Source organism: Pogoniulus pusillus, chromosome 15, assembly GCF_015220805.1.
Source record: "Pogoniulus pusillus isolate bPogPus1 chromosome 15, bPogPus1.pri, whole genome shotgun sequence".
Lineage (NCBI taxonomy): Eukaryota > Metazoa > Chordata > Aves > Piciformes > Lybiidae > Pogoniulus > Pogoniulus pusillus.
This window is the reverse complement of record NC_087278.1, coordinates 21345544-21357567: the sequence shown is the minus strand read 5'-3', so window position 1 is coordinate 21357567 and position 12024 is coordinate 21345544. Positions and strand designations below refer to the sequence as shown.

Below are 12024 nucleotides of genomic sequence, written 5' to 3'. Positions count from 1 at the left end.
TCAGAAGTTGTTTCACTGCACAGCAAATGCAATTTCAAACTCATCTCCTTTCCAAGTTTAGTTTATTTGGGAAATCAAACATCCTACACCTACACAGAATCATCACAGAATCATAGAAGGGCTTAGGCTGGAGGAGACCTCAGAGATCATCTAATCCAACTCCCCTGCCATGAGCAGGGACACCTCTCAACTTGCCCAGGTCAATTAAGGCCATATCCAACCTGGTCTTGCACATCTCCAGCAAGGGCCATCCACAACCTCTCTGAACAATCCATTTCAGAGTCTTGCCACCTTCCTAGTGAAGAATTTCTTCCTAAGACCTAATCTAAACCTATTCTCCTTCAATTGAAATCCATTTCCCTCTGTCCTGTGTGTGGACACTTGCAAAAAGTCCCTCTGCAGCCTTCCTGTGGGATCCCTTCAGGTATTGGAAAGCAGCTTGAAGGTCCCCTCTAGGCTTAACACCCCCAGCTCCCTCAGCATATCCTCACAGCAGAGGTGTTTCAGCCCCTGGGTCATCTGTGTGGCCCTCCTCTGGACTCATTCCAACACATCTGTGTCCCTCAACACCAGAACCACATGCAGTATTTGAGGTGGGGTTTCACAAGGGCAGAGTCAAGGGGGAGAATGCCCTCTCTTGCCCTGCTGGCCACAGCAAAGCACTTAGAAGGGGCATCCTTAAGGGAAATGGCTGTGTCTACTTAGGAGCAGCCTAATACTGGAGAACAGTGATAGGAACTACAACAATGTTCAGAAGATCACCTGATTGAAACTTCAGTTATTACAGGTAATCACAGCCTTCATACTACACCTACAGACAGTTACATGTTGTGACCACTTCTGAATCCTGTTCTAGTAGGAGGTCATCTGTCTGACTAGTGAAAAGACTTGAAAAACTCTACCTCTTGCTCACTTTGGACCTGGTTTAACAATCAATGCTATTCTTAAACTAAACTTTCAGTTGTTGTTTATCTTAAAAATAGATGGCTAATAATCTGCTTGGGTTTCCTAAGGAACCACAGAACACATACACTAGGAAGAGACCTCCAAGCTCATCCAGTCCAACCTTCCACTCAGCACTGCAGGGTCAACATTAAACCATGTCCCCAAGCGCCAGCTCCACAGGCTGCCTAAGCACCTCCAGGGATGTGGACTCCAGCACTGCCCTGGGCAGAACATTCCAAGGGCTGAGAACCCTCTCTGGGAAGAAATATTCCCTAGCATCCAGCCTGAGCCTCCCTTGCTGCAGCTTGGAACCATTTCCTCTGCTCCTGTCACTTGCCACCAAGGACTACAGGCTGCCCCCTCCTCACTCCAACCTCCCTTCTTGGGAGCTGTGGAGAGCAATCCTGCTTCCTGCCACCTTCAAAACTGAAGTGCTGGCTGGAGCAAAGAATCTTGAGGCTTGAAGCTGAACCTGAGATGCTTCCTGTTCTGCTTGCTGCTTTTGAGTTCCAGGTTTCTGGGTGCTCTCTCTTCCACTGGGATGGCAGCGATAAAGGGAGGGATGGGAGAGTAGCTCCCTGGCTTGGGTTTGTATCTCCCTGACTTTCTGCTGTGCTTTGCCTGCACATAGGCTAAGGGCACTGTGCATTATGTTATCTCACTTATACTCTGGACTCCATCTCAACCTGCAGTTGCTGTGTGTGTTACTTGCCATCACTTCTGTGCTGCAGAGCAAAGACTGTGTCACACCAGCACACCTCAGTACTTGCCTGCACTCAAGTCTGTAGCAAAGTAAAACAACACCACAGTATTTGTGATATTGAAATGCAATTTATGCCAGACACTACTGCTGAATAAACTCCAGGCTAATTATCCAGCCCAGCACACAAAGCACTCTCAGCTTTTACCTTAGACATGATCTTCAGCACCTCCATGTGAATAAGGAATAAGGGAGAAGTAGAAGAACCTCATCAGAAAGCTGACCTGGTTTGGTCTTCCTGTCTGACAGCAACAAAAATCATCTGTCTGGCAGGTGAAATGTTGCTTGTAAAGCTTTATGAAGAGGGAAATGGTGGCACTGAAGAAACTGATACCAGATTGGCAGCAGCAGATGTGCTATTACAGGGAGTAACTCAGGAAACCTCACCAGAAGTGCTGAAGTGAAATATCTGCACGGATTTTTCAGCTCCTAAATCTCGTATTGCCAGGGATGCCTTTTGCTCCCTCTGTGTTTTCTTGCCCTTGTATTTTGCACACAGCAGTCAACACTGAAAGGTAATATTTGATACTGGAGAGACACATAGACCATTTTCCTGATTGTTCTGCCCACACAAAAAGATCTTAGAAATGAGAGGGGCCAGATATAGGAAAGGAACCAATCTCCTCTCAGGCACAAGACCTCCCAGATTCCACTCTAGTAGCTGGCATTCCCCTGTGGTGCTCCTGTCACAGCTTAGAAATCACAGCAGAGACTGTGTGGTGTAACACAAACATAGCTGAGCTTTGCAGCAAGGAGAATTTCCTTCCACATATGCTGCTTGGCCCACAAGGCAAACACAGGCCAGCAAGGGAATAATCACTGCACTTCCCTGGGGCTGTGGGTGGCTGTGCAACAGAAGACAATAACTAATGTCCTGCTCTTCACTGACAGTCTCCTGTCTGTTCTGTGACACATTTTACTACTCAGTCAGTGACACGAAGCTCAACACTGAGAATCATAGAATCAGTCAGGGTCGGAAGGGACCAAAAGGATCAGCCAGTTCCAACCCCCCTGCCATGCCCAGGGACACCCTACCCTAGATCAGGCTGCCCACAGCCTCAGCCAGCCTGGCCTTAAACACCTCCAGCCATAGGACCTCAACCACCTCCCTGGGCAAACCATTCCACCCTCTCACCACTCTCATGCTCAACAACTTCCTCCTCACAGCCAGCGTGAATCTCCCCACCTCCAGCTTTGCTCCATTCCCCCCAGTCCTCTCACTCCCTGACAGCCTAAAAAGTCCCTCCCCAGCTTTTCTGTAGGCCCCTGCAGATCCTGGAAGGCCACAAGAAGGTCACCTGGGAACCTCCTCTGCTCCAGCCTGCACAGCCCCAACTCTTTCAGTCTGTGCTCACAGCAGAGCTGCTGCAGCCCTCTCAGCATCCTCGTGGCCCTTCTCTGGACACACTCCAGCATCTCCACATGCCTCTTGTAATAGGTGCTCCAGAACTGGGTGCAGTACTGTCTTCCCAGAGCTGGGTGCAGTACTTTCTTCCCAGAGCTGGGTGCAGTACTGTCTTCCCAGAGCTGGGTGCAGTACTGTCTTCCCAGAGCTGGATGCAGTACTGTCTTCCCAGAGCTGGATGCAGTACTGTCTTCCCAGAGCTGGATGCAGTACTGTCTTCCCAGAGCTGGATGCAGTACTTTCTTCCCAGAGCTGGGTGCAGTACTGTCTTCCCAGAGCTGGGTGCAGTACTTACTTCCCAGAGCTGGGTGCAGTACTGTCTTCCCAGAGCTGGGTGCAGTACTTTCTTCCCAGAGCTGGGTGCAGTACTGTCTTCCCAGAGCTGGGTGCAGTACTTACTTCCCAGAGCTGGATGCAGTACTGTCTTCCCAGAGCTGGATGCAGTACTGTCTTCCCAGAGCTGGATGCAGTACTGTCTTCCCAGAGCTGGGTGCAGTACTGTCTTCCCAGAGCTGGGTGCAGTACTTACTTCCCAGAGCTGGATGCAGTACTGTCTTCCCAGAGCTGGATGCAGTACTGTCTTCCCAGAGCTGGATGCAGTACTGTCTTCCCAGAGCTGGATGCAGTACTGTCTTCCCAGAGCTGGGTGCAGTACTTACTTCCCAGAGCTGGGTGCAGTACTGTCTTCCCAGAGCTGGGTGCAGTACTTTCTTCCCAGAGCTGGGTGCAGTACTTACTTCCCAGAGCTGGGTGCAGTACTGTCTTCCCAGAGCTGGGTGCAGTACTGTCTTCCCAGAGCTGGATGCAGTACTGTCTTCCCAGAGCTGGATGCAGTACTGTCTTCCCAGAGCTGGATGCAGTACTGTCTTCCCAGAGCTGGGTGCAGTACTTACTTCCCAGAGCTGGGTGCAGTACTTACTTCCCAGAGCTGGGTGCAGTACTGTCTTCCCAGAGCTGGATGCAGTACTGTCTTCCCAGAGCTGGGTGCAGTACTTACTTCCCAGAGCTGGATGCAGTACTGTCTTCCCAGAGCTGGGTGCAGTACTTTCTTCCCAGAGCTGGGTGCAGTACTGTCTTCCCAGAGCTGGGTGCAGTACTTACTTCCCAGAGCTGGATGCAGTACTGTCTTCCCAGAGCTGGATGCAGTACTGTCTTCCCAGAGCTGGGTGCAGTACTGTCTTCCCAGAGCTGGATGCAGTACTGTCTTCCCAGAGCTGGGTGCAGTACTGTCTTCCCCATCACATTTTACAGGCTTCAAGACTGGCAGCCAGCTTTAGATCACTCTTTGTATGCTTTCCACCCCAGGATTACACATCAGTAGTTCCACAAATGAAGCCAATAATCTGAGCCCAAATTATTAACCAGTTTCTTTCCCAGCCTTCCTCTACCCACCTGCTGCTTGAGCTGTTGCACAAGACGATCCTTCTCTCGTTTCAGCGCGGCCACTTCGTCTTGGGTCTTCTTCTTAGAGGAAGAAAGTTCTAGCAGAGCAATATTGGCATCTTTTTCACTAATGGCAGCAAGAAGGGCTTCTTGTCTGAAAAAAAGAACACCATACAATGCATCACTGTCCTGCAAAACTCGAGGAAACATCTGCAAAGAACACAACAGACCACAACTGCAACTCTAAAGAGTGGCAGCAAGTACTGCGGTCATGGTCCTATGCCTATTGGTGAGGTAGGAAGCCAAGACCCTAAATGACTGAGCTGGTCCCAAATTATTGCTCAGGGGACAGAGAAGGCATATAATAATATGGTATTATTTTGCACTCAGTTTTTAATGCTCACCATTTATTACTACTTTGGCTGAATATTTTCAGCATTCTAAACAGTTCCAGGATGAATTTTGAGCCTACATGCACAAAAATAAACTCAGGATTAAACTGCATTGGGTTATGTGTGGCCAGCAGGTCAAGGGAGGGTATTCTCCCCCTCAACTCTGCTCTGCTGAGACCCCACCTGGAGTACTGCAGCCAGTTCTGGAGCCTCTATTACAAGAGTGATGTGGAGATGCTGGAGTGTGACCAGAGAAGGGCCATGAGGATGCTCAGAGGGCTGCAGCAGCTCTGCTGTGAGCACAGACTGAAAGAGTTGGGGCTGTGCAGGCTGGAGAAGAGGAGGCTCCCAGGTGACCTTCTTGTGGCCTTCCAGGATCTGAAGTTTTCAATACATGGAGAAACCAGGAGAGGCCTACAAAAAAGCTGGGGAGGGACTTTTTAGGCTGCCAGGGAGGGAGAGGACTGGGGGCGAATGGAGCAAAGCTGGAGGTGGGGAGGTTTAGGCTGGCTGTGAGGAGGAAGTTGTTGAGCATGAGAGTGGTGAGAGGCTGGACTGGGTTGTCCAGGGAGGTGGTTGAGGCCCCATGGCTGGAGGTGTTTAAGGCCAGGCTGGCTGAGGCTGTGGGCAGCCTGCTCTAGGGTAGGGTGTCCCTACTCATGGCAGGGGGGTTGGAACTGGCTGCTCCTTGTGGTCTCTTCCAACCTGACTGATTCTGTGATTCTGTATATGACCAGCTTTTATTTTAATGTCACCAAGGAACTGGGATAACTCCATCAGGCCTAGTTTCATTATAGGGCTTGAATCGTTTTCTTTCCATCTGGCATTAAGCTACAACATTTATGGGTCTGCCACAAATTTGGATAGTTCAGGTACAGAATTATAGAATCAGCCAGGTGGGAAGAGAACTCCAAGATCACCTAGTCTAACCTAGCACCCAGCCCTAGACAATCAACCAGACCATGGCACTAAGTGCCCCAGCCAGGCTTGGCTTCAATACCTCCAGGCACAGTGACTCCACCACTTCCCTGGGCAGCCCATTCCAATGCCAATCAATCTGTCTGCCAACAACTTCCTCCTAACACCCAGCCTAGACCTCCCCTGGCACAGCTTGAGACTGTGTCCCCTTCTTCTGTTGCTGCTTGGCTGGCAGAAGAGACCAACCCCACCTGGCTACAGCCTCCCTTCAGGTAGCTGTAGACAGCAATGAGCTCTGCCCTGAGCCTCCTCTTCTGCAGGCTGCACACCCCCAGCTCCCTCAGCCTCTCCTCACAGGGCTGTGCTCCAGGCCCCTCAACAGCTTTGGCGCCCTCCTGTGGACACCTTCCAGTACTGCAACTTCTCTCTTGAATTGAGGAGCCCAGAGGTGGACACAGCACTCAAGGTGTAGCTACAAGCTATCCAGGAGTGCTTCTCTCCTGTGAAGGATGTCTGACCTGTTTTCAAAGCTGTAATTATGGCTGTAATGCCTTTAGCACACAAGGCTCCAAACTGAAAAGGTTCATTCACTGCAGGGCTTCTGTACCAGTTGCCACAGAAGGAAGGAGTAACTTATTGCACAGTACTTGCTTCAGTCATCTGACTTTTGTCTACTGCATTCACCAGAACCCTACAGCAAAGGCTGATGAAGCTTTTAATGGTTTTCTACCGCAGGCATTTGCAAGACCTACCGTGGCCAAGCACCCTTACAATGAGAACTGGAGCATCTGCATATGAATTAAAACACCCCTCCCATGAAGTGACACCACCACAAAAGAACAGCAGGCAAAGAGCTTCAGATGAAGTATTGTAGCATTGTGACAGTGAGACAGACACTTGGACAACAGCTCAGACACTGCCATGTCCTGTGGGTGGTGGAGCGGCAGTGATTGGGTGGATCACACCTGACAAACCCTGTAAAAGCATTTAGTAATACAGGACACCAAAGAGCTGTCCCAGTGGGACAGTTCCCCTGGTGCTAGCACCACTCTTGATCCCAAACCGTGTCAACACAGCTCCAAACTCAAGGGTTTTCTCTTCTTTTGCATGGTTATAGAACAGCTTCTGACAATGAATAAACTCAGTGCTGCGAACCATGTGGAGAGCAAACTCCTGAGACTAACAGCCACCAGCCTGTCCGTGTGGCTTCTGAACCAGCAGCCACAACCACTCTGGGCAACCTCTTTCAGTCTTGCCACTCTTGCACTGAGGAACTTCTTCCTGAGATGCAGTCTACAGATGAGACCTTCACACCCTCCCTCACGGCTTGAAACTATTCCCTCTAGCCCTGGTGCTAGACACCCTTATGAAAAGTCCCTCTCCAGCTTTCTTATATGCTCCTTTCAGGTACTGGAAAGTAGCTATAAGGTCCCCTTGGAGCCCTCTCTTCTCCCCTCCTCCCTTCCCCTCCCCTCCCCTCCCCTCCCTTCCCTTCCCTTCCCTTCCCTTCCCTTCCCTTCCCTTCCCTTCCCTTCCCTTCCCTTCCCTTCCCTTCCCTTCCCTTCCCTTCCCTTCCCTTCCCTTCCCTTCCCTTCCCTTCCCTTCCCTTCCCGTCCCTTCCCTTCCCTTCCCTTCCCTTCCCTTCCCTTCCCTTCCCTTTCCCTCCCCCCTTCCCCCACCCTCTTCTCCCCCCCCCCCCCCCCCCTCCCCTTCCCTCCCTATCCCCTGGCTAAATAAGCCCAGCTTCCTTAGCCCAAGCTCATAGCAGAGGTGCTTCAGTCCCTGGATCACCTTCGTGGCCCTCCTATGGACTTGTTCCAACAGTTCTATGTCCTTCAGACAATGAGAACACCAGAAGTGGATGCAGTATTCCAGGTGGGGTCTCACAAGAGCAGAATAAAGGGCAAGAATCACCTCTTTTGACCTGCTGGCCACACTGCTCTTGATGCAGCCCAGGACACAGTTTGCCTTCTGGCCTGCATGAGGGCACTGCTGCCTCCTCATGCTGAGCTCCTCATCAATCAACACCCCTGAGTCAGGGCTACTCTCAACCCACTCTGTGACTAGCCTGCATCTCTGCCTGGAACTGGCCCAGCCCAGATGCAGGACCTTGCACTTTGATTTGTTTAACCTCATGCAGTTGGCACTGGCTCACTTCTCAAGCCTGTTGAGATCCTCCTGGATGGACTCCTTCCCTCGAGTGAGTCACAGCCTGGTGTCATCAGCAAATCTGCCGAGGGTGCACACAATGCCACTTGTCTGTGTCACTGACAAAGATGCTGAAGAGAACAGAGCCCTGAGGAGCTCCACTTGTCACTGGGCTCCACCTGGCCACGGATCCACTGATCACAAGTCTGAGTGTGACCATCTGTTCCTTAGCCACCGAGTGGTCCTTCCATCAAGCCCATGGCTCTCCATCTTACAGAGAGGAGAGATGGTCAGGCACAGCACACAGGACTGCTCACAGGAATTCTGCAAAGGCTGGGTTAGAGTCTGGTGGTAGTGCCAAAAGCAGCACCAATGCTGGTAACTGTTCTGCCCTAAATGGGGCACTTAACACCTGTATTTCAGTCCTTTCTGCTTGCTGCTGCTGCTCAGAAGATCAAAAGGGAGCATAAGAAACACCAAGTGTCTGTACAAGGCCAGGAACAGCACATCAGGGCACAAAGAGGATGGAAGCTATTTCATTCAGCACTGAGGCATCTCTTTGCCTCCTGCTCTGGGTAGCTTCAATGACTACTGCTTAAATAGTGCCAAAAGAGTGTTTCTAAGCAAACAGAAGTTGTTGAAAGAGTTGAGGACAGGAATGGAGCAGGTGTCAGGGGCAATGGATAAAATCTGGATGTATTTAGTTCCATAATTGCAGCAGAAGGTTTCATTTAATTTCCTTTTGCAGATCCAGGTCTGAAAGGAGGCGTAGCTACTTGCAGTCTCTTAGTGCAGCCTTGTTTGAATTGGCACTGCAGTATATGCTGATGAACTCTGAAGATAAACAACTTCCCAGATGCTTAAAGCAAGTGGCATTTTACAGCAAGTAGGGAACAGCAGGGATGTCTTCTCTTCTGGTTCTATCTCTATCCAGTCCCTGTATTTCATGAGGAGAAAATGGAGCTGCATGGTTTAAAAGCAGTTCAGAAGACTGCCTGTGGGCACTCTGCTTCAGAACAAGCACCTGACCTGAACCATGCAAACAGTCTCTCCACAACCCTTTATCATCAGATCCCTGCTAAACATACTGATGTGTTCTGCTATACACAGCCTTTTATTTTAGGTACAGAGTATTAGTTACACAAATAACGATGCTCAACAAGCTCAGAGTACCATAGAATCATAGAACCAACCAGCTTGGAAGAGACCTCCAAGATCATCCAGTCCAATCTAGCACCCAGCCCTGGACAATCAACCAGACCATGGCACTAAGTGCCCCAGCCAGGCTTTGCTTGAACACCTCCAGGCACAGCGACTCCACCACCTCCCTGGGCAGCCCATTCCAATGCCAATCACTCTCTCTGCCAACAACTCCCTCCTAACATCCAGCCTAGACCTCCCCTGGCACAACTACACACTGTGTCTTCTTCTTCTGTTGCTGCTTGCCTGGCAGAAGAAACCAACCCCACCTGGCTAGAGCCTCCCTTCAGGTAGCTATAGACAGCAATGAGGTTTGCCCTGAGCCTCTTCTTCTGCAGGCTGCACCCCCCCAGCTCCCTCAGCCTCTCCTTACAGAGCTGTGCTCCAGGCCCCTCATCATCCTCGTAGCCTCTGGGGGACTCTCTCCAGCAGACCCCTGTCCCTCTTGAGCTAGGGAGTCCAAAACTGAACGCAGGACTCCAGCATTCTGAAGAAACAAGTATCTTGTACAACATCAACAAAAAAAACCCAACTCTGGGCATTTGCTGAAGTCCATGGAGCAAGGAATTTACAGGAAAAGAGGAGGCTGCATCACTAAGAAGAAAAATCTTTGAAAAGAGAGATGGAGAGACCACCAGCAAAGATAAGCACAACTGCTAGCTGCAAAGCACATAAACAAACTCAGCCAGTTCGGACAGAAGCGTGGCTCAGCAGAGCTGAGCATCAGGAATTACTCTTCATGCCTGTCACTTGTAGCTTGACCAAAAGCCCAGCATTTACTGCCTCTGTCAATGCAAATGCTGCTATTTACTTAAGAGTAGAGTCCATCTGGCAGTGTCTGGAAACCAGTGCCATCCTGAGCTGGAAACAGTCAGCTCTGCTTGCATTTATTTACTGTCAGCTTAAAGGAAAAGGAGGATTACCAACAGCTTCCACACTTCCAGCTGCTCCTTTTTTTTTGTTTGGTGAACATTCCACTACTACACTGAGAGTTTTTTCACTCCTTCATACAAGAAACTCAAGGAGCTACAAGGCCACAAATTCATGAAGGAAGTACCGGAGAAGCAGGAGGATTCCCCCACCGCCAAATCCTCGACGGACACACAGCAGAGAGCTCTTGGGCAAGACAAGTGGAGTTGCCAGCTCTGAGCAAACCTGTGTTTATGGATTTATGGCAGCCTCCCAGTTACAGACCCATCTGGGTTGGAGGAGGGGGGGTGTGAGGCTGGGAAGACCATGAGCCAGTTGCATTTTTGCCATTCCTAGTGCGGTATGGTGCGAATAAATCACAGGGCTGAGGTCAGAACAGCCAGCCCATAAAGTGATTCATGGACCCAGCAGCACATTCCCCCAGGACTATGTACTTTATTACAGTAAACCTCAGAACAAGATACAATTTCCTGTCTCAAGGAGCAGCCTTTAAATCAGGACACCTGGACAGCCCTACAACCACTTCCAGAAACAATAGGTCTCAGCCTCACTGCTGCCTCTCCTTGCTGGCCCACGCTGCCCAAGCCTGCTGAACACCCCCTTTAGAACTCACAGCTCACCCTGCAATGTACTGATACAATCCTGATCTTCAGCCATAGCTCCCCACCCAACAAAGAAATATTCTCCATCTGGCTTTTTTATTCTCTTGTTCAATTCCCTTTTAGCCTTTAGGTCTCCTCTGCCCTGTAAAAACTTTGCCCCACAATGTTAATGGGACAAAGGAATTGAAAGGTAGCTAATTGCTAACTTCACTCAGAGGGGTTTTGGGATTGTTTTGGGTTTGTTTTGGGTTGGTTTGTTTTTTTCCAGGCTGAAAAAACATGCCATGCAATTTAGCTTGTAAAATGCAATGTTCTTACTGGGATCAGGGACTGGGATCTAAACTTTGTGTTTAGCATCTGGAAAGAAATCAAGGCAGTGACACAGAGGATGCTGTTGTTGGACTCCTGAAAGCTCTCATTCTCAGCTAAGAGGTCACAGTTTATAGATTCAGGGGAAAGAACAGGAGAAAATTCATCTGAGATCATGACATAAAGCAGTGGGCATTTTCTGTTCTAAATATTCAGGGAGCCTCAACTCTAAACACTTCAATTCCATAGACTTTTTTATAGAGTCAAGCAGGTTGGAAGAGACCTCCAAGCTCAGCCAGCCAAACCTAGCACCCAGCCCTGGCCAATCAACCAGACCATGGCACTAGGTGCCTCAGCCAGGCTTGGCTTCAACACCTCCAGGGATGGTGACTCCCCCACCACCTCCCTGGGCAGCCCACTCCAATGCCAATCACTCTCTCTGACAACAACTTCCTCCTAACATCCAGCCTAGACCTCCCCCAGCACAACTTGAGACTGTGTCCCCTTCTTCTGTTGCTGCTTGCCTGGCAGAAGACACCAATCCCACCTGGCTACAGCCTCCCTGCAGGGAGTTGTAGGCAGCAGTGAGCTCTGCCCTGAGCCTCCTCTGCTGCAGGCTGCACACCCCCAGCTCCCTCAGCCTCTCCTCACAGGGCTGTGCTCCAGGCCCCTCCCCAGCTTTGTTGCCCTTCTCTGGACACCTTCCAGCACCTCAGCATCTCTCTTGAATTGAGGAGCCCAGAACTGGACACAGCACTCAAGGTGTGGCCTGAGCAGTGTTGAGCACAGGGGCAGAAGAACCTCCCTGGTCCTGCTGGCCACACTGCTCCTGAGCCAGCCAGGATGCCATTGGCTCTCCTGCCCACCTGGGCACACTGCTGCCTCATCTTCAGCCTACTCTCTACCAGCACCCCCAGCTCCCTCTCTGCCTGGCTGCTCTCAGCCACTCTGTCCCCATCCTGCAGTGCTGCTTGGGGTTGTTGTGGCCGAAGTGTAGAACCCTGCACTTGGCCTTGTTCAATCTCACCCCTT

At 50.5% G+C, this 12024-nt stretch overlaps 1 protein-coding gene across 16 annotated transcripts in view; it reads right to left on the bottom strand.

Moving 5' to 3' along the window:
* The window catches only part of ERC1 (ELKS/RAB6-interacting/CAST family member 1), a 317339-nt gene that overhangs the window by 89014 nt on the left and 216301 nt on the right, over window positions 1-12024 (bottom strand). For all 16 annotated transcript variants that reach the window (XR_010305042.1, XM_064155686.1, XM_064155694.1 and 13 more), the window contains one exon: window positions 4503-4647. Coding sequence is in view for 15 of the 16 variants with exons in the window: in XM_064155686.1 (XP_064011756.1) it covers window positions 4503-4647 (145 nt within the window). In the remaining variant the exon portion in view is untranslated. The remainder of the gene's footprint in view (window positions 1-4502; window positions 4648-12024) is intronic.